The following is a 22,928-nucleotide window of genomic DNA, read 5'->3' as shown; positions in this document are numbered from 1 at the left end:
CCAACCAGTTTAACTTCCTTCTTAGACAGGGTTACTGGCCTGTTGGCTGGGGAGAAAGCTGTTGATGTGATATATCTTGATTTTAATAAAACTTGTCATACACTTCTAAGTGACATTCTCATAAGTGACATGCATCCGACAGAGTGGGTATTCACCCACGAAAGCTCATGCTCCAATACGTCTGTTAGTCTATAAAGTGCCACAGGACTCTTTGCTGCTTTTACAGATCCAGACTAACACGGCTACCCCTCTGATACTTGATTCTCATAAGGAAACTAGGGAAATAATGTCTACATAAACTTGCTATAAGGTGGGCGTAAAACTGTTGAAAGATTGTACTCCGTAGTTATCAATGGTTCACTGTCAAAATGGGGGGATATATCTAGTGGGATTTCACAGGAATCTGTTCTGAGTTCAGTACTATTCAATATTTTCATTAATGGTTTAGATAATAGAGTGGAGAGTGTTTGTTTTTATAAAATTTACAGATGACACCAAGCTGGGAGGGATTGCTTGCAGTTGGAAGGGCATGATTAGAATTCAAAATGACATTGATGGTGAATGCCACAAGATGAAATTCAGTGAAGTGCAAAGTACTGCAGTTAGGAAGAAAAAATCAGATGCACAAATACAACATGGGGAACAATGAAAAGGATCTGGGGGCTACAGTAGATGACAAATTGAATACGAGCCAACAATGTGATGCAATTGCGAAAAAGGCTCGTGTCCTTCTGGGGTATATTAACAGGAGTATCATATATAAGACATGGGAGGTAATTGTTCTACTCTACTTGACCCTGGTGAGGTCTCAGCTGGAGTATTGTGTCCAGTTCTGGACACCATACTTCAGGAAAGTCGTGGACAAATTGAAGAGAGTCCAGCGGACAGCAGCAAAAATGATAAAAGGCTTGCAAAACTTGCCCATTTTTTAAAATAATCTTTCCTCATAGGTCATGTTTAGTCTTGAAAGAAGAAGACTGAGGGAGGACCTGATAAATCTTCAGATATATTATGGTCTGTTATAAAGAGGACAATGATCAATTCTCTGTCCACTGAAGAATGGACAAGAAATAGTTGACTTAATCTGCAGCAAGGGAGATTTAAGTTAGATATTATGGAAAACTTTGTAACTATAAGGATAGTTAAGCACTGTAATAGGCTTCCAAGGGAGGTTCTGGAATCCCTGTTGTTGGAGGCTTCTAAAGGTATGTCTACACTACCCGCTGGATCGGCGGGCAGCGATCGATCCAGCGGGGATCGATTTATCACGTCTAGTCTAGTCTAGATGCGATAAATTGACCCCCAAGCGCTCTCCCATCGACTCCTGTACTCCAGCACCGCAAGAGGCACAGGCAGAGTTGATGGGGGAGCGGCAGCAGTCGACTCACAGCGGTAAGTTATTCATGTAGCTGAAATTGCGTAACTTAGACCGATTTCCACCCCTCCCCCTCCAGTGTAGACCAGGGCTAAGAATAAGGTGATCTTGGTGCCATCTGAGAAACCCTAGTTCCCATGGGCTTTGGAGTTGTGGGTTCTGTGCACCTCTTAAAAACCAGACCCAAGGGGTATCAAGTTAAAAGCCAAAAATCCGTGACTAATTTTGAAAATGGATTCCTAAGAGATTTTTGCAGCTCATAACGTGACTTGGTGGGAGAGCTAAGAATAGAACCCTTTTCCCAGTCCTGTGCCCAAATGAGATGGATTTAAATGACAAGAAATGATGCTCACAAATTCTGTTTTTGCCAGGTCAGAAATTTGTTTGAGGTTCCCAAACCTTCGTCTTCACAACGTTTGCCTAGTTCTACTTTAAATATATGATATGATAGCATATGCAATGTAGACTTTGGGGGGAGGACTGCTTGAGAGATCAGCATAACTTGGTCAGGAGGCTCTGGGTTGGGTGAAGGAATGGCTGCATGAAGAGTCTCCCTTTTGGTGAGGAGAATGGAATGTGGGGACCTTTAGTCTCTGGACAAGATGGTTATTAAGGCTGATGGTGGCCTCTGGCACATTGCATAATCTGTGGACTGTTTTGCCATTCCTGCTACATGCAGCCTTTGTATAGTTGTGCCTGAGCTGGCTGATGGAATCACTAATAAATACATTCTGTTCATCACAGGATGTATAAATACACTTCAAACCGCTTCAAGACCCGTGCGGAGCAGGAGGTGAAGAAAGCGGAGCACATGGCTCGGATAGGTGGGTCCCGGGTGTGTGCATGGGTCCTGCATTAGTGCAGGAATGGTGAAGCCAGGCTTGCCCCTCTGACTTGCCTTGTAATGGCAACAGTTGTGGTGAACGCCATGATTGCTCAGGTGCCCTGCCTATATGTGTCTGATGGTCATATGGATAAGCCTCGCCTTTTCCCTCTGTTGCGCAGAACTAGCTTCCCATACGATTCCTTCTGTGAGCATTCTATATGAAGCTCAGAGATCCAGAAAATAACACTTTCCTTAAGCACACAAACATTCTTCTCTTTCTGACACTAATTGTCTAACCTGTGCATGTATTATCCCAAGGGACCATTATCCCCAACTGCCCACACAGAAATCATTACCTTAGTTTTCCTTACTTGCTTCTCCTTTCCCTGGAGCTGATTACTTTGTTCCCTTCTAGGAAGTTTGTCTCCATACAGGGGTAAATGTGCCCCCATATCTGGCAGAGATTGGGAGTGGGGCAGGGGGCTCTGACAATCAGTCACTAAGTCTAAGAGTAGGGGGAGATGGAGGTGGCGATGAATCAATCATGTTTCCACTGGAACTTTAGTTTGCTTTTCATCCTTCTTTCATTTTCTCTGGCACCATCTTTTGTTTTCTCTCCCTTTTCTGTATTGCCAAACATTTATGTATCTCTGCCCTCTCCTCCATTACTCCTTTTGGAGCCAAGTAGCAGCTTCCTCCTTGTTTCCCCTATGCTGCTGCTCTCTTCTTTCAGTACCGTGGAACCTCTTGGTTCTGTTATTCCCTCACGTCCCCCACCTTAAAGGAGCAGTCACTCACAAGGAGACTTCTTTTTATTGTTTCAGCTAGTCTGGTTCTAGAAGTTACTCTGAAAGTGTCTGCAGAGGGGTCCCATTCTTACTTTACAGAGTGGGACTCTCATCTTAGTTCTCCCCACCATGTCATGCTATACCAGTGGTCCCCATCCTTTTTCATCTGGTGAGCACCAGACAACAAGCCACAGAAGACTATGGCGGTAGACGAGCATCCGCTGAAATGCCGCCGACAAGCGGCAACGTCAATAGGCATCCCTGCCAAAATACCGCCGACAAGCAGAGTCATCCAGAGGCATCGCTGCTGAAATGCCATCGAAAATCAGCAGTATTTTGGCGGCGATGCCTTTGGATGACGCTGCTTGTCAGCTGCATTTCGGCAGATGCTCGTCCACTGGCCAGTACCCGGGCATACGTAGACGCCATGGCGGGCGCCATGGTGACCACAGGCACCAGGTTGGGGACCCCTGTTCTATACACTCTTCTCCCTCCTTCACGGAGAGCAAAACCAAATCTAGAAATAAGAATAAAGATTTCTTGCTCCTCTCTATGAAGAAGGTGAAATGTCCAGTGGAGGAATCTGCATTTGAATCTGACAGTACAGGATGACCTTAGGTTTGGTCAGTTGAACAAATTCATAATGTTATGTTGAGAAGCATTTACCTCCCCTCTCTATATGTATGCAAAGATTCCTTTGAAAACTAACAGAAATGAATAAAGTGAGTTCTTCAGGTATGTGTCAGTGTAGATCCTACTGGCAGTGCCCATGTTTGTGAGATGAGGGTTTTTTTGATTAGCAGTGTCCATCAGAGCTGTGTAGGTGCCCTGTACCACCTTATGCTCCCATGGAAGTGCATAAAGGGTGGGGTGGCGAAGACCCATCCTCAGTTCCCTCTTACCACCTGTGGCAGCAGGTCTTAATCTAGTGAGTGTCCAACCCGATGATTCCTAGTTTTGGCTAAATTGTCTCAAAAATCTTCTACAGAACTCTTCTGATTCTTTGACATGACCACTGTGATCTATGTTGACTCATCTAGACTGAGAAGTGATGGTTAGACCCTCTCATACAGTGCTTCTTAACATGGTGGTCTCAAAATCTGCAGGCTTCAAGCCCTATCCAATCCGTGATGGACTCATACCTCTGAAAGATGAACACAGTAGATGTCTCTTATACAGATGTGTAGGAGAGTCTCATATACAGATATGTTTGGTGTGCTTATCGTTCTCTGCAAGGACCGGTGAGATGCAAGGTTGAAGCACCTTCTCTTGTAGCAATGCATGGAAGTCTTTTCAGACCCAGAGGAGAAGAGCTCCAGAGTCATCCAGTCCCTATCCAGTGGTCATCCCCTCTCTGTTAGGAAGCCATCAGACTTTGGATGTGCTATCATGAACACAGGGAAGCCACATTGGCTGTACATATTCCAGGGATCAGCAGTGACCTAGCAGAATTCTGCTGCAACCACTCATGGCTGGTTACTGCAAATCTGCTCAAGAAGTCAGGCCTAGAGCCAGTATTCCATCAGTGGGGACTCCCATAATAGACGTTTTTGTCACAGAGGAAAACACCAAATGCTCATACTTCTGCTCCAGGAGGGGTCTGAGCCCTGGGTCTTTACCAGATACCTTTCTCTTTGGTTGAGCTCAGGGACTCATATCCTTGATCCCCACAGGTCTGACTGGATAAGGCTATGAACTTCTGTTACGCAATAACCTCTAACTGACTGAGACAGTTTGACTGACTAACCAGACTATTGCAGATGTCCAGGCGGCTTCACTTACACCTCCCATTCTGCCCAGACATAATGTCTCAGAAGCAAGGTCAGTTCTGCAGTCATTGCACCTGATGCCTTGAATGTTGGCTGGTTGAGCACTACTGATAGACTGCTCTCTGCAGGTTCAGGAAATTCTCGGACTAAACATAAAACTTTTTGCTAGACAGACCTACTCATCAAAATGGGTGGGTGGGAGGGAAATGTCCTTCTAGGCAGCCCAACACAATCTGGAGCCAGTAGAGTTAGCCCAAAACAGTTTAACTATGGTGTACACAGATCAGAAGATGGGCTGTCTGCAGTTCCCACCCTCTTCTGCATCTATCATCGGATGATTTATTAAGACAGAGGCAGAATAAGATGCAACACACAAATATTTATTATGTCATTAGTCAGTAAACTAAACGAGGACCCCTTCAGACAATAAACAACATAAGCAGGACACACTCGGTTGTTAACAGTTACCAGAGCGTGAAGCTCAGAGCCCTTAAACCCCCTTAACCTATGGATGTAAAACAGAGAAAAACCACAATGGGTATTACAATACCATATCCTGAAGACAGGGACACAATGACAAACACTCAGGGTACGGACAGAATGTGTGTGTTCTGACATCTGCATGGGCAACTTGGATGTTGGTTCACACATTCACAAAACATTCTGCACGGGATGAATCCTTCCAGGTCTGATACTGCCTTTGGTGAAGTGGTGCTGCAGTTCTTGTTTCATTGAAGACTCCAAGCTCCGTGGCACAGGATCACTGCTTGGAAGTCACCATTAGTGGCAAGTGTATATGGGCAAGCACCTGAGAATGACAAGTTACTTACCTTGTATAATTTGAGTTCTTCAGGATGTTTTGTTCGTATGCATGTTCAACTGCCTGCCCTCCGTTCACTCTACCTCAGAGTCCTTACACCTGGATTCTGCAGCTGAGTGGCAGTTGGCTTGCTCTGCCCTTGAATCCCTTCGACATGAAGCGTGAGATGACTTTTGGCACCATACAGACACTGTTGGCCAAAAGACTGCAAACTGCAGCACATGAAGTGCATGTGCATCCATTAGTGGAATATGCATATGGACAGCGCATCTTGAAGATCTCCTCCTATTGTACAAGGTAAGTAACTTCTCATTTTTCTAACTGAGGTATGCATAGAGACAGCTGTGGATGTGGTTGGAGTGTCACGTAGATAGACCAATGGGTGGTCTGAATTTTGATGCCACCAGCTAGAGTCAGGAACCATCCTGTCTCTTTCACTCATCTCGCAATTGAGTGTCTCAAGCTACCAAATGGGCTTTTATGTAGATGTGAGTGTGCATGAAGACTCTGGCAATTAAGGACAAATATGCTTGGCTTGCTATTTTAGATTAATCTTCATAATATTGGGTTCCTTGTGCGTTGTACATAACACAAATGTGAGCCTCTCCAGGCAAAATTCACTTAATTCCTCCAGGATTCTCCCCTCTTCAGTCTCTTTAAGAAATTACTGTTACAGTAACCTTTTCCCACCCAACCATAGGTGGGAGGGATAGCTCAGTGGTTTGAGCATTGGCCTGCTAAATCCAGGGTTGTGAGTTCAACTCTTGAGGGGGCCATTGGGGATTTAGTTGGGGATTGGTCCTGCACTGAGCAGGGGGTTGGACTAGATACCTTCTGAGGTCCCTTGCAACCCTAATATTCTATGCCTCCCCACACACACAACTCAAGTCCCTTCACTAACTTCTTGCCTCTTTCAACATCAAGTTTAAACTCTGTCTTTGCTTTCACAGCATTGCACAGTTCTGCCTCTCAGCCCTTCTCTCTCCCTACTCACCCCCCCATCCTTCACACCTTGATGCTCCCTTTGACTGCTACTTGTGCTGTTTTGCCTTTTATTCTTTCTGCTTCTTGACCTCACCCCCAGTGCCCACAACGCCCTTGTGTCTGCTTAGAGATCTCCTTCTGACTCACTGATGGCTGGCTTTTCTCCACTCTCCTCAGTTGGAGCACTAGCTTCCCCTCATTTGCCCAACCTTAGGCTCACATTTGGTAGTCTGACCTCTCATGTCCAAGATTTTATTGTGTACCTTCTTATGTCAGCTTGTCATCTCTCCCTTGCCTTTATTAGTCAGATGTAGACTATAAGCTCTCTGGGATATAGATTTCTGGGAAGTGCCATGCATGCTGGTGGCATATTCTTGAGTATTATGTATTAACATTACTTCTTTGTATATCTTCCAGCGGAGGAGAAGGCTCGAGAGGCAGAGAGTAAAGCCCGTGCACTTGAACTTCGCCTGGGCGGGGATCTCACACGAGACTCCAGGGTGAGACGTCTGCATTTCTCTGCCTGTTTGCTGAGGGTTCAGAGCCACCCCTCCCTGAGCTAAGTGGAGTTCGTAATACCAAGTACTAACCGGTGTTTCAGTGTGGACAGGTGGCCATTTCTGCTGGAGATGCTATTGTGTTGATTCTTTGCTCAGTCTTCCCGGGCATCCTTAATGTCTGTTTTCCTCAAGAGATGTGCCTACATTTTGCAGGGTTTGACAGTGTCTTGTTTCCACTCAGTTGAGGGAGCCATGTGAGCATTGCTTCTGCATGGTGTGAAGTACCCCAGGATGTATGTGCAGTGGACAGGCGAGACTCTGCCAGAGTGTCAGTATAGGGTGCTGGTCAGCTTGATTGTAAAGGTGCTTTGTTCAATGCCGTTGCTCTAAAGAGAGCCTGAATAGTGGTAAAATTCCAGATGTTTCTATGGTTTCCACTCTCCTGTTGGGCTTGCAGTTTGGTCCTAAATTTCCCCACTTCGTAGCTAGAATTTTTGTTCTTTTCTCATAAGCGGTATTCCTCTGAAGCCGCACCTTGTGCCGCACTCATGCCAGCTCTGAAAACTAAGCTAAGCAAGGCTAGGCCAGTCAGTACTTGGATGGGAGAGCTTCAAGGAAATACCAGACGAACAGTAAGGTGGCACTCAGTATTAAAAATGCATCAACCTACTACTAGAGGTTGCTTTGATTTTTCATGAGAAGTACTGTAAAACGAAATTCCTTAATCCACAGCACTGTGTTGGCGTATTAGTGTTAGCTAAATTCCATTTTGCCTTTCTAAATTCCCCCTACTGTTTCAGTTGGATACAGGATTCTTTGTTTCCTCTTCTAATCTGTTGTGTAATGTTGCTGAAGGTGGTTAAATAATTGTGCTTCACCCCAGAGGTAGCTGTTTTCATTGTTTACTCTGGCTAGTGAGAAGATTTCTGTGTCTAAGTCTGTAAAATGCTACTGGATCCTTGGAAGGAGAGATGCTACAGAAATGTTTAATTTTGGTTTTATTGTGAGATGTTTCATGTCTGCAGGTGACTCTACGGCAAGTCCAGAACACAGCCATAACCATGCGTAGAGAGGCTGATGTCAAGCGGCGGATCAAGGAGGCAAAGCAGCGGTGAGTGCAAAGCCACTTGGGGCTTCAGTTGTCCCGAGGTGTTACTCCATAGCCCTCTCAGGCTGTAGCAGGTGTCCCTCTGTTATCTTGCCTCATCCCAAGGGACTACCCAATTGGCCTTGTTGGAGGAACATATCCAGTGCTACTCTGAAGCCCATGTAGGTGAGGATATTCAGAGCTTTGCACCTTTGAGCTTGTTGAGAGGAGTTTGCTGTTCTGATGGGCATGGGGAGCCCCAAGCTATCTTCGTTACTGAACTTGCTAAAATGTATTTGTTGTGGTTTACGAGCCTAGTTTTATAGAAACCCACACTGTTCTGTAATCCAGATAGTAATCTCTTGGGATGGGCAATTTAATGTTGATACCAAGCAACTTAATTGTCCAGCAGTGAAAGGAATAGTGGACTGTTTTTGTTTAGACAACACTGGCCTGCGTATCCCCATAGAACATCATTTCAAATGAATGCAAAGTCAGGACCTGAGGGGTCCATAAAGCCATTCTGGATAAGCACGTTAGCTGGACATTTTCAGTATTATGAGTACCGGAGAGGTCATCCTAAGTGTTCATAATCAAGTTCTCTCCGATTGAGGTAAATGGGGGGTTTCCTGCTCTCTTGGTGATATTGTGTGCTGGAAAATCACAAAGATGATACATCTATTATGTCCTGAAGACTTCCTTTACTACCAGAAAATGAGGTTAGGGCTCCACTAGCATGATCAGGGGGTTGCAATCTAATGCAATAGCCACTGCAGCATGATTTGGCTTTGCCTGAGTGGATGGGACCAAATCATACTATAACCACGCTACCCAGTGGTGGCACTAGGTTTGTAATAGAACTCAGGCTATCTCCACACTACAATGGCACAGGTAAGGCACTGCAATTATGCCATCATAGTGCCATTGTGTAGAAGCTTCCTGCTTTGACTGAAAGCATTTTTCCATTAGTGTAGTTTATCCATTTTTTTGGGAGGCAGTAACTAGGTTGACTGAAGAATTCTTTTGTCAAACTAACAGAATCTACAGTGGGAATTAGTGAACTAACTACAGTGTACTGGACATGAAATTTTTCACAGCTGTGAGCGATATAGCTATGTGCGTTTTAATTCACAGGTGTAGACCTGACCTCAGTAACATGTCACGGCAGGATTGGGTGACTTATAACATGATTCATCTTGATAGTTTTGCTACAGTAGATGAGCTCATAGAAGAAAACAATAGAATGTTGGTGAGAGCTTTGTTGACCTTTTTTTCCATTGCAAATTCGTATGGCGAGATCAAAAGCTGAGCCTCCTTCAAGGAAATGGAATTCGCCCTGCGACTCCACAAGGTGGTGTTAGACTTAACCGACTTGCTTAATGTGTATACTTTCTGTGCACACACATCCTGATAATTCCCTTCTCACTTTGGGAAATGCAGGTATAGATCTTAATATACCTTTCTTACATGCGTTCATGAGCAGTGAAATACTTCAGATGTCGTTGTTGTTAATGGTCATCATTGTCATTGAGTAAGCACCCATATAAAATGACTGGGGTAGGCCATGCCAGAATCTGTTGATTTCAGGCTTTCTGCAAACTCAGGCAATGTCTATGAATTGGTTATACTCACTCCACATTTTGAAGGGTTTTTTCATAACCATAACAGCTTAGAGACTCAGCGATTTAAAATAAAAGCTGAAACTTTGAGAACAATTGAGAGGTCTGTCTGTCTGCCCCTCCTCCCAGACAGATTCCCTTGCACCCCCCAGGGTACTGCACGATGGGAAGCACTGACCTAAACTCTTTGCTAGATGTGGACCTAGATAGACTCTCCCGCAGACAGCAGAAGGAGAGAAAATAGTTTGAATTTAAAATTGATCTTAGAAGAGTTATGACTTCAGGGATGCAGAAATCCCTGTGGGAGACCGTTTTCCTCCTATTCCTATGTACATAACTTCTTCTCCCTTATTAATTAATTCTTGGTTCTGATGGAGGTGCTGCATAAAATAGAGCCCTATGAATGGGGCCGAAGGGAATGTTCTAGTCTCCCTTATTAATAGATATAAAGCACCTAGTGCATCCCAACAAACAACTCCTCTTGGAAATGCAACATCCCACTATTAAACAGCAAATGTGAAACTATAAGAACAAAAATTCAAGAAAGCTTTAGGAATAGCACCACTGCACTTACCCCCGAGTGTAGTTGGGAAACCTTTAAAGCTAACATACATGATCATACTTCCCTATATTACATTTTTTTAAAAGAAATATTGAAATCAACTGCAGAAATAAAAAATATATACCTAGTCTGTAAAACCTAAGCAGACATTAAAGCTCTCAATTGCAAAAACAAACTTAGCTCTAGTACATAGCCTAACCCTGGCTAAACATATCTGAAAAGGTTTCACACAGTGGGGAAATGCACGTGTGCAACAAAAACTGAGAACTCCCAGCCTGATTAACCAGACACACGGATTTGGCCAAATTTATTTCAGAGCTAGAATTAGTGAATTGTCAAATAACTTCAGGTCTGCAAATAATAGAGCATAAAACCCTATGTGCTGTTTCGCTCTCTCTCCTCCCCCCAGGCTCCCATGTAAGCAAAGACTTTTTGTCAGGACTCTCCCTAAATGAAGAACTATATAAGTCTAGAAAGCAAGATATTGAACAAGGTCTCGGGAGATAAAGGGAGCCCTTTTGTACAAAACAACACCTTTCCCAGACTCCCAATAAACTCTTCACTTAAAAAAAGAGAATTATAGGTGACTTCTGCAACACCTTCTAAATCATCTTTCTGCTGTGTTAACTTACATTGGTTCTGATTTCATTAATATAGTAGACCCAATGCACCTTCTCTAACGCAAGTCCTGATAGCCCCCGTAGCCTTATGAAATGTCAACAGAAACGTACCAAATGGGACAGAATTGAAACCAACAATAATTAATAACAAGCTTTGTATTATGAACTCCACTGTCTCTCTGGCAAGATAAGTCAATCTACTCTGGCCCCTTGTAACAGGTAAGGAGGAGAAGATCTATTGAGAGTTCACATTGAAAGAGGCTTCCATTAACTTTCCCTTAAATTTGTACAGTGACTATTGCATACCGTGTCCAGAAGCCTTTTAGAAACTGGAAATAACTCTCCTGCCTTTGAGCTCCAGAGGGGCACCAGGCAATGGAGATGCACTGTCACCCTTCCTTTTGTCACAGAAGCTCACAGGTGCATAAATTCTCAAGTCACAGGAGTCCAACTGGCAAAGTTTAACACCAAAACACTCTTTGTGTGAATTACCTGTTTCTGTGTTGTCCTAACCCTGACTTCTCTGCCTGCAGTATTCAAAATGTTGGCTTCCTTCAGTAAATGCTGAGGATTAAAAATCAGTTGGGACAAAAATATTCCAGGTAGTCTCCCAGCAATTGGTTCAATCAAAACCTACACCACTAAAGAATGTTGTGTCTCTTAAATGTCTGGGCATGAATGTGGCGATGAGATCAATCTAATTTACAAAATAAATGATCACCTAACACTAGATAGTCTGTCAACTGCTAGCCAAGTGGGCACTCCTTCTGATATTCCTTATCTCCAAAGTTAACGTTAATAAACATGTTCATCCTAGTAATGTGCACTTATCTCTTTGAAAATATTGCTGTTTCATTAACAAAGAATTCCTTTAAAAGGCTGCCATATCAGCTTTGCTCTGGGCCAGTGGAGTCCCAAGAGATGACTGCAACACACTCACGCAGCAGCTGAAGGAAGGAAGAGATTGCTGTCCCTAGCTTCTGCCTTTATTACTTAGGGTACATCTACACAGCAAAACACCCCAAACCCTCAGCAGCAAGTCTCAGAGCCCAGGTCTGCAGATTCAGGTTCACCAGGCTTGTGCTACAGTGCTAAAAATAGATGTGTAGATGTTGCAGCTCAGCCTGGAGCTTGGGTTCTGAAGACAGGAAAGAGTGGTTTCAGAACCCTAGCTCCAGCCTGAACCAGAGCATCTTCATGGCTATTCTTAGCACTGTAGCACAAGCCTCATGAGCCCAAGTCAGTGGACCAAGCTCTGAGACTCCCCGCTGCAGATTTTGTTGTTGTGTAGATGTACCCTTAGCCTCCCAACTGGGACAGGCCAGAAGTTCCAGAAAGTGAACTTAAAAAGTATTTAATGGATCAGTTTTTTTAGGAGATATTGTGTCTTTGATCTGTTTGGCCATGAAGCACAGCCCTGCAGTTAAAAATATCTCTGTATCTCCTAGTCTGGCTACACCGGGAGTATAGAATCACATTAATGCAAATAATAAGAGGATGGACATTGAATAAATCAACTTGTCAGGCAGTTATTCTAAAATATTTCAGCTGCATAGGATAGCCTTCCATCTAACAGATGCAAATCATCAGAACTGACACATACATGACACATTTCATAGTCTTAGAAAAAATGAGAACGTGAATTATGATTTTATGAATAGACATTTGAATAGCTCCAGAAAAGGCTTCCATCTTTTCACCAGATGAGTCATGAAATGATTCATCTGGGTGAAGTACATGAGGGCTACAAATCTTGATGTAAACTGGGAAGCAAAAATTGGATATATTATGCTCTGTAGCTATTACTGATGCAAGTGCTGATATAGCAGTCAGTGCTGTACAAGCTCCAAAGGAACATTCAATCTCTTCCTGATCCTGGATCTACTAGTCTAAAATCTACAGGTGCTAAGTATGGATTGCACAGGTGCTCATCACTCTGCGTCATTGGGCCCTAAGCAATTTACAATCTAATTTAGAGAACCATAGTTTATGTAAAATGTAGATGAGTACTTTTAAATATTTTGCACCAAATGTTCATCAGTGCAACCATGATTCTTCTTTGAGTCCATTCCAGTCACGTGTGTGTATGCTGCATGCCTGCCAGCCAGAAGATTTTCCCCTTAGCAGCATCTGTAGGGTTGGCCTGGACACCCCCTGCAGTCGCAACTTCATGGTTCCCAATATAGGGACCTGCCACCCCCTTAGTTCCTTCTTACTGCTGGTGACGTCTAGCTGGAACAAACTGTTGCTTTTACTTTGCAAGCGCGTTTGGGCAGTGTCCGCTCTTTCTGTTCATAGTTCGTAGTGTTAGTTAATAGTCTTAGTAGTTCTTAAGTTTCCTTTTGGGGGGTCCCCCCCACAATTCTTCCCTGGTGCTGGGGTACGCCCTGGTCTCCAGGGTTCAAGCTCTGTGAGGACTGCAGAAAGTTTGACCTAAGAGCAACCTGCACTCTTCCGGTCTGTGGTGTCTCAGGGAGAGGCACCAGAAGGAGAAGTGCAGAATTTTCAAAGGGTTCCTCCCTAAAACCTTAAAGGACCAAGATCAAAGACTCAAGATCCTTCTAATGGAGACAGCACTCCGGCCGCAATCTGACACAGAGTTAGCAGAATCCACACCCAGCACCTCCTCGTCGGTGCACAGTTCTCCAGTGTCGACAGTGTGCGAGCTGGTACGAGGAAGGACCCCCAGGGAGTCAGGGCACCACCACAGCTCTGCCCATAGACAGTTTTCTGTGATGCACCAGTCTCAATCCCCGGTACCACAGAAAAAGAAGAGGCTGGAGCGGGGTTGCTTTCCTCCCTGCAAGCCCAAGGATCCTGCAGCAGGGAGATCCGATTTGGGCCATATTACCTTGGCTTCTCCACCTCCTAGGGTCTCATCGACTTCTGCACTCCCTGAGGTCCAGTTGAGTCCGAACCCTCATTGCTTTCTGGACCGACACGGCAGGCAGCTACAGCTCCCCTCAATGCCAGAGGTGTTCAAGGCAGCTCAGGATTTTATGCATCTCACGGCACCGTCCTCCCCGCAGAGGAGAGACAAATTGCTGTTGACCGCCCAGCCCCCGTTTCCATCAAGGGGCAAGCCAGCAGTGATGGTGCACCAATCCCCATCTCCAGCATGCCTCTCTCCAGCACGGTCCACCCATGTGGGGGAGCCACACTGGTCCCCTGTTTTTCGGCACTGTTCGCAGGCACAACGGAACACTACTCCTCTGTGGTCATCCTTCTCGGAGTCAGAGGCAGAATCGTACTGTTCCGATAGGACCGGGAACAGATGGTCCAGGTCCCACCGTGACGGCCAGCCTTATCCAGTGCCGTGGCCACAGCAGTGGCAACCCTCGACTTGGCCCTTCTGGACGCCCTGGGTATATCATAAGAGCTAGGGAAAGATCCAAGGGTCAAGATCCAGGTCCATCTCGGTGTCTTTGGCATCTTTCGTCCCTCCGCAATCACCGCCAGCAGTGGTGCCACCAACACCCCTGCCTTCGCCGGCAGCTGCAGTCTTGGCCCCACCGGCATCGGCACCGATGATCGTGGTTCCAGTGGCGCCAGCACCGCAGGCCACGGACCTGGCAGCACAGCAGTACCTGGGTGCTGAGGGGAGTGAGTAGAGCCCATTGCCAGGACTTTCCTCCTCATCCTCCCCAGATGAAACCATGGCGGGGACATTGATGGCCCTGGCCTTGGAGGACAACAGGGTCCTGCAACAGCGGCTGCAACAGGTGGCCCAGAACCTGGGAATCCAGGCAGAGGAGGTGGTAGATGATGCTGACCAGATGGTTGACATCCTCACCTCCTCCAGACCCTCTTGTAGTGCCTTGCCATTAATAAAGACTATAGCTGAGATCACAAAGACCTTGTGGCAGACCTTGGCCTATGTGTTCCCTACGGCCAAGAGAAATGAGAGGCAGTACTTTATCCCTTCAAAGGCATACGAGCACCTATATTTCCCCCCGCCCACCATTCCCTGGTGGTTGATGCAGCTAACCAGCATGAGTACCAGGGGCCCTCCTCTAAAAATAACAATGCTAAAAGACTAGACCTTTTGGGGAGGAAGGTCTGCTCCACTGGCTGGTTGCAGCTCTACATTTCGAACTAGCAGGCTACCGTTAGCAGATACTCGCATAAGACCGGTGGCGTGGTGGCCATATTTACCGAACTGCTGCCACAGGACTTGCGTGCGGATTTCTCGGCACTGGTAGAGGCAGGGAAACTAATTTCCCAAGCTTCCCTACAGGCCGCATTGGACGCGGCAGATATGGCCTCCCGCACAATGGCCATAGGGGTTGCAATGAGGAGGAGTTCCTGATTGCAGGTCTCTGGTCTCCCATATGAGGTACAACAAACCATCCAGGACCTCCCCTTTGAGGGTCCGGCCCTATTTTCTGATAAAATGGACAAAAGATTCCACAGTCTAAGGGACTCAAGGGCCCCCCTCAAGTCCTTGGGCCTCCACACACCTGCCACTCAGTGCAGGCACTTCCAGCCTCAGCCTCCCTCATGGTTCTACAAACTGCAGAACCAGCAGGACTCTCCTTGGAGGAGGAATAGGAGCATCAGGAAAAGACAGCACCTGTCCTTGGGCCAGGGCTCTGGCCAGCCCAAGCCACCTCCTGGCCCCTGGACCAGCCTTTTGAGGGTCCATTTGAGGGCGGCGCACCAGTGCAAGAACTGGATCTACCCTGCCTTACTTTTTTGTCCCGACTATCTCCTTTCTACCATGCATGGTCCTGTAACACTTCGAACTGCTGGATACTCCACACGATAGAGAGGTGATACTCCATCCAATTCTGTGCCCTCCCGTCCTTCCAACCCCCTTCCCCATCCCTCTTCAGGGATCCCTCTCATGAGTAAATTCTTATACAGGAGATGCACTCACTCCTCTCTCTAGGGGCAGTGGAAGAGGTTCCTCAGAAGTGATGGGGCAAAGGTTTTTACTCCCAGTATTCCCTAATACCGAAAACCAAGGGTGGGCTCAGGCCCATCCTACACCTGCGAGAACTCAACAAGTTTGTGAAAAAACTCAAGTTTCTCGTGGCTCTTTGGCGTCCATTATCCCCTCACTGGATCCAGGAGACTGGTATGCCACCCTTGACTTGAAGGTCGCATACTTCCACATACAAATAATTCCGCCCCACAAAAAATACTTCAGGTTTGTGGTGAACAACGGCCACTATCAGTTCACAGTCCTCCCGTTCGCCTGTCACCGGCTCCTTGAGTGTTCACCAAGTGCCTGGCAGTCGTGGCCACGTTCCTGTACAAGCGGCAGGTACGGGTGTTCCTGTACCTCGACGACTGGCTGGTCAAGGGCTGCTCCAGGTCTCAAGTGGAGGCTCAGGTCGGCTTCATGAGAAGGACATTTGGCGAACTGGGTCTCCTTCTAAACGAAGGGAAATGAACGCTGTCCCCTGTTCGGAGGATAGAGTTTATAGGGGCAGTATTGGACTCGACACAAGCCAGAAGCGAGGTTTCGGTCGCTGGGCAACATCATACAAGATCTCAGGCAGTTCCCCACTACAGCAAGGAATTCATGAGAAGGACATTTGGCGAACTGGGTCTCCTTCTAAACGAAGGGAAATGAACGCTGTCCCCTGTTCGGAGGATAGAGTTTATAGGGGCAGTATTGGACTCGACACAAGCCAGAAGCGAGGTTTCGGTCGCTGGGCAACATCATACAAGATCTCAGGCAGTTCCCCACTACAGCAAGGAATTGCCTGAAGCTCCTGGGACACATGTCTCCTTGTACCTGCGTAGTACAGAGGCCAGACTCAGACTTCGACCTCTTCAGTCGTGGCTAGTGTCAGTGTATCGGCCAGTTTGGACAGGATTATAACCCTGCCTCGCCCAGTCCTCGACTCCCTACTGTGGTGGCTCAACCCACAGGTGGTAGGTGCAGGGGTCCCCTTCACCAGCCCTCAGCCATCCCTCTGACTAGTGACAGATGCATCAGATTTGGGCTGGGGGCCATGTTTCGGAGACCTCAGAACACAAGGCCTTTGGTCTCAGGCGGATCTTGCCCTATACATCAATGTCAGGGACCTGAGAGCGGTGCGCCTGGCATGCCAGACTTTCAGAGCCCACCTAGCAGGGAGATGTGTATCAGTCCTGACAGACAACACCACGGCAATGTTTTATATCAACAAATGAGGGTGCACATTCCTCTCCCCGTGCCAGGAAGCCTTGATGCTGTGGGTCTTCTGTGTAGAGCACTCAATACACCTCCAAGCATCATACCTCCCTGGAATAAAGAACAAGCTGGCAGACCATCTCAGCAGGTCGTTTCACCACCACGACTGGTCCTTTTGCCTGGACGTAGTAAACTCAATCGTCCATCAGTGGGGCTTTCCCCAAATAGATCTGCTTGCTACACAACACAACAGGAAGTGTCAGCGATTCTGCTGCTTCCTGAGTCACAGCCTGGACTCCATCGTGGACATGTTTCTCTTCCTATGGGGAGGCAGTCTCCTATACGCATTCCTGCCTGTCCTCTCGTTCACAAGGTGCTCCTCAAGATACGGAGGGACTGAGCTCTGGTGATATTGATAGCTCCAGCCTGGCCCCGCCAGCACTGGTTCACATTACTCCTGGAAATGTCTGTGGAAGCCCTGGTCACCCTGCCGCTCTTCCCGGACTTAATAATGCAGGATCACAGCCGCATCCAACATCCGAACCTCGAGTCGCTCCACCTCACAGCTCCATGGCTGAACTCAGTGGAGCTCTCTGTCTCTAATGTCTCAAGTCAGACAAGTTCTCCCTGGCAGCAGGAAACACTCCACGAGAGCTACTTACCTTGCCAAGCGGAGGAGATTTTCAGTCTGGTCTTTGCAGCACCTTCCATACCCAACGCTTGCCTCAGTGCCACTTACCTATCTTCTCCCCCTCAAGCAGCAGGGACTGTCCATGTTGTTAATAGGGGTTCACTTGGCCACCATCTTCGCCTTCCACCCAGGAGCAGAGGGCTGCTCAGTCTTTGCTAACCCAATGGTCAGACATTTCCTTAAAGGTCTGGACAGGCTATTCCAGCAGGTCTAACAGCCTGTCCCTGCTTGGGACCTCAATCTGGTCCTTTCCAGACTTATGGCATCACCATTTGAGCACTTGGCGATGTGCTCCCTGCTCTGTCTCTCAAAGAAGGTGACGTTTCTGGTAGCGATAACCTCAGCTAGAAGGGTGTCTGATGTTAGGGCCCTGAGCTCAGAGCCCCCTTACACTATATTCCATAAGGACAAGTTTCAGCTCAGGCCTCACCCGACTTTTCTCCCAAAGGTTGTCTTCCAATTTCATGTCAGTCAGGACATTTTCCTCCCTGTATTCTACCCTAAGCCACACTCCAGCGCCAGGGAGCAAAGGCTTTGCTCATTGGGTGTCCGCAGAGCGCTAGCCTTCTATATCGAGAGAATGAAGCCATTCAGAAAATCGGTGCATTTATTTGTGGTAGTGGCGGACAGAATGAAATGTCTTACTGTGTCCTCAACATATCTTGTCATGGATCATGTCATGCATATAGGAGTGCTACCGCTTGGCAAAGGTGCCCGCTCCTTTGATCACTGCACGCTCCACCAGGGCCCAGCCCTCCTCAGCGGCATTCCTGGTGTAGGTTCCCACCCAGGAAATCTGCAGAGCAGAAATGTGGTCTTCCATACACACTTTCATCACGCAATCACTCAGCAAGCCAGAGACAATGCGGCCTTTGGGAGAGTGGTGCTACAATCAGTGGATGAATCCGACTGCACCTCCTAAACTTGGGCTTGTGAGTCACCTGATTGGCATGGACATGAACAAGCACGGGAAGAAGAAAAAATGGTTACTCACCTTCTTGTAACTGTTGTTCTTCAAGATGCGGTGTTATGTCCATTCTAATACCCACCCTCCTACCTCTCTGTCGGAGTAGCCAGCGAGAAGGAACTAAAGGGGTGGTGGATCGGCAGGGCCCCATATTGGGCACCATGAAGACGCGACTCCAGGGGGTGCCCAGGCCGACCCTATTGATGCTGCTCAGGGAAAACTCTTCCGGCCGGTGTGCACACGGCGTGCACGTACCTGATTGGAATGGACATGAACAACATGTCTCGAAGAGCAAGTTACAAGAAGGTGAGTAACGAGTTTTTTTTCTACATGCCAAGTATAATCCCCAGTAGTCAAAGATGTGCGGTCAGGTTTTCAAAAGTGCTCGGCAATTACAACTGGAGACAGATTTTCACTGAAGCTGCTTGGTGAAAATCCATGCACTTTATTTAGGTACCTATATGGAAGTGGAATTCTAAAAAATTGGCCCATAATGCCCAGAAAGGAGCTCTGCTGTATGTGCTGTGTGGGTATGTCTGCAGCTTGAAATGTGTTGGAACAGTATTGCAAAATAAGTATCCATAATAATATAAACCCTCATCCCCAGGAAATCCAAGGGTTATGTACTGAAATTGTCGGGCATAATGCTAGGTATGTATTGAAACCTTTGAGTCTGGTTTTGCCTGCAAAGCATAGTTAGCATGTTTTGCAACCCACAAATCATGAAACAATGAATGTGTTACCATTAAAGGGCGTAATCTACAAAACGTGTACACAAGTGACAGACTTTGATCAACTCTAACTCCTTTTCCTTGACAGCTTAAAAGAAAAATACTTGAACCAAAAGCCAGAACCATGACCCCTTCTTAAAATGTCAAAAATTATGGAGTGCCAGATCTGTAGTTAGCTCAACAAATGTACATGTCAGTGTTGCAAAAATTAACTTGTAATTTGCATTCAGTAAATATTTTTTTAAAAATCTAAATACTCCTGTAAGTTCTGAATGGACAGAAATAGTGGGGGTTTTATGGCTGTTGGTTTCGTGTCTCTGGATGAGGCAAAGAGCTGGTCTAGGTCACTGTTTGTTTGCTTGTTTTGGGGGTTTTTTTATGGGAGGGTGGGGAGGCAGTTTCTCTGTATACCATGGAGGTTTCTGATTCTTGATGCCTTTTGTCCCAGGGCACTGAAGGAGCCTAAAGAGTTGAACTTCATCTTCGGGGTGAATATTGAACAGCGAGATTTGGATGGCATGTTCATCTATAACTGCAGTCGGCTGATTAAGATGTATGAGAAGGTTGGCCCACAGTTGGAGGGTGGCATGTGAGTTCCTTTCAGAAATCTTCAGAGTTCCCTTTGCTTAGGACCAAAATTGTCGTGTACAACAGAACTAGGGAGGCAGCATGAACCATTCCCTCCATACAATCAGTACAATCACTCAGTATCAGCCACAGTCATAGTCCGTTCTGTTTTTATTATGTAATTTAAAGCCCCAGATTTCCCAATGAAGATGAAGCTCTGCATCCAGAGACGGGAGTTTGCCCTGCAGTGACATAAGGTTTTTCTGCTGTGTGCCAGCATTTGGTACTGGGCCCTCCCCAGAGAAGCCTGCCGAATGAAAGTTGACAATTCCTCACTACTTACTAACCACTCCTGTGTCACAAACAAGACTAACCCTTGGGGCAAGGCAGGATTATTGGGGCTAATTGAGCATTCAGAACTTGAAAGCAAAGTTCCCTTTTTGTGCACAATGAGGAAAACAAAGACATTTACTCCTGCTGGAATTCTGTGCCACTGCGCAATGCAGAATTTGCACAGAATTAATGTTCCCCACATAATTTTATTTTTTCCTGTAGAATTTGTGATTTCTGTGTGGGGGGAAAAAAGAATGGCAACCCAGCTGTGCAGGAAACAGTAATGGCAGCCCAGCCATATTCCTGCTGTTAGCCCCATGGTGACTGGGACTCCCGATGATTATACTGTGTTATTTTGACAAATAAAATATGCAGACATTTAAAATACTGTGTGCAGATTTTCTAATTTTTTGGTGCAGAATTCCCCCAGGAGTAGACATTTGACACTAGAAAACTTTCTTCAGAATACAGTCCTAAATCTGTGGTGTTAAGGAGTTGTTGATACTACATTAATATGAGGAAAAAACAGCACCAGAGTTTCACTGTCTGAAACGCATATTGCTGCAGGATGTACTCAGTGAGCCAACTGGTTGCTGTTCAGTGCTGCTCCCTTGGACAAGTATCTTGGCGGATGTTAGCAGTGGACAGTGTGTTAAGGTTGTTTCTCACCCCTAGGGCATGTGGTGGAGTGGTAGGAGTGGTGGACATACCCTACTTGGTTCTGGAGCCTACCCACAATAAACAGGACTTTGCGGATGCTAAAGAGTATCGACACTTGCTGAGGGCGATGGGGGAGCACTTGGCTCAGTACTGGAAGGATGTTGCCATTGGTAATGAGGCTTCACAACTTTACAGGGATGGGGAGGGGAGTCTGGGTGGCTGGTGGGACAGAGGGTTGAGCTTACCAGAGAAGGAAGACTTGGTATTCATGCTGCTTGATAGTGACAGCATGATGAATGTTCTTGTTTTGTTTTTTTTGCAGCCCAGAGAGGTATAATCAAGTTTTGGGATGAATTTGGCTATTTATCAGCAAACTGGAACCAGCCTCCCTCCAGTGACCTGCGTTACAAACGCCGCCGAGCCATGGAGATCCCCACCACAATTCAGTGCGGTGCGTCTGACCAGGCAGAGGGAGCAGGGTGGCTGGGATTAGGAGATGGTTCTGCCCTGTGTGCTAGGGAGTAGAAACTACTGTTCAGAGGGCAAAGCAGCTCATGAGCAGGAGATGGGTTTTAGTATCTTAGTTTTTGTGCTACCTAGCTAAGCCAATACAGCTCTGGGAGCTGGATTCTTTTCTGACTCATGCTTCATCAACCAGATTGTTAAATTGTAATCTAAATTCTAATTGCCAAATACCTTACTGGTGACAATGCACAAGCCAGACATTCAGAGCCTAGAGAGAGGTTTGGGGGCTGGTAGTTTATTTTAAAAAAATTAAAAAATAAAAACATAGTCTTATCTGTAAGCTGGGAGTACTGAGTAATCATCCCTAAGGGGCTGAACATAAAGTCTCCAAGGGCCATTTTTACAATCCCTCACTAGGACAGAACTGCACTTCAGTCTGTCCCCGGTGTCCGTCCGTCCCTGTACCCCCCCGGGCTGCATTTTCTAGGACTTTTGGGAGTGTTCCCTCCCTTTGGAACATTGAGTGGGAATAGCCTGAGTATCAAATGGGAACATCCCACACAATTGCCTTTCTTGCCACTAACGGAGACCCTGGGTATTGACGGGTCTCAGCCTTCCTGATCATCATTTCAATTATTTTTATGATTTTGTTTTTGTTTTTTAAAAGAGAACAAAACTTTTCAACACAGTGGAGTATCTTGGCGGGAGATGGAAGGTGGTCCCCGATGCCAAGTGCTCCAGCAGCTGGAAAGGGTTGTTGTCACCAGACTAATGCCCTGGGAAGTTGTGAGGTCCTCAATGGCCAAATGGGCTTGCTGTGGACCCAGAGGACAGGCTATGTGTATGGCTTAGAATCTGTGTGCTGACTGTGTAGTGTGTTTTGTGTAACAGATATGTGTTTGAAATGGCGGACTCTCCCATTCCAGCTGAGCTCCGTGGAGAAGGAATACCCGGATACTTGGGTGTGCTCCATGAACCCTGACCCTGAGCAGGATAGGTGAGTATGAGTGAGGGCCGTGGTAGGGAATTGGCATTAATGTGCCTTTGCCGTGCTGTTCTGGGCACTTGACTGGGTATGTGATGGCTTTCTGCCTGCATCACAAGATTCTGTCCACAATCCCAGTGAATGTTTCTACTGAAAATGAGCCTCAGTGAACTAGGTAACAATGTTGCCATTAAGTGACATCGTTTGTTTGAGGCAACCCAAATGAGGGGATTATCTTCTTTGACACTCTTCCTCTGGGGGGACCTTCCTGCTTCCTCCTCTCTCTCACACTTTGTTGGTTTTAGTTTGGATGTCTAAAGCAAAGAGTGGTGGTGGGCTAATAACTGGGGGCACCCATAGAACAGAGATGAGGTACAAGCTAAGGGTTGCAAAATGCTGGATAAATACAATTAATTGTAAACTACCTGGAAAGTTTGAAGTGTCTGCGTAAT

At 46.4% G+C, this 22,928-nt stretch overlaps 1 protein-coding gene across 4 annotated transcripts in view; it reads left to right on the top strand.

The window, feature by feature from the left end:
• Positions 1 to 22,928, top strand: part of MORC2 (MORC family CW-type zinc finger 2) — a 107,461-nt gene that overhangs the window by 58,044 nt on the left and 26,489 nt on the right. For all 4 annotated transcript variants that reach the window (XM_050923703.1, XM_050923702.1, XM_050923704.1 and 1 more), the window contains 7 exons: positions 2,120 to 2,199; positions 6,980 to 7,062; positions 8,088 to 8,173; positions 19,915 to 20,055; positions 21,042 to 21,196; positions 21,349 to 21,477; positions 22,383 to 22,488. In XM_050923703.1, coding sequence (XP_050779660.1) covers positions 2,120 to 2,199; positions 6,980 to 7,062; positions 8,088 to 8,173; positions 19,915 to 20,055; positions 21,042 to 21,196; positions 21,349 to 21,477; positions 22,383 to 22,488 — 780 coding nt within the window. The remainder of the gene's footprint in view (positions 1 to 2,119; positions 2,200 to 6,979; positions 7,063 to 8,087; positions 8,174 to 19,914; positions 20,056 to 21,041; positions 21,197 to 21,348; positions 21,478 to 22,382; positions 22,489 to 22,928) is intronic.

This window comes from Gopherus flavomarginatus, chromosome 15, assembly GCF_025201925.1.
Source record: "Gopherus flavomarginatus isolate rGopFla2 chromosome 15, rGopFla2.mat.asm, whole genome shotgun sequence".
Classification (NCBI taxonomy): domain Eukaryota; kingdom Metazoa; phylum Chordata; order Testudines; family Testudinidae; genus Gopherus; species Gopherus flavomarginatus.
The sequence above is the reverse complement of the archived record's forward strand: the minus strand, read 5'-3'. Positions and strand labels throughout refer to the sequence as shown.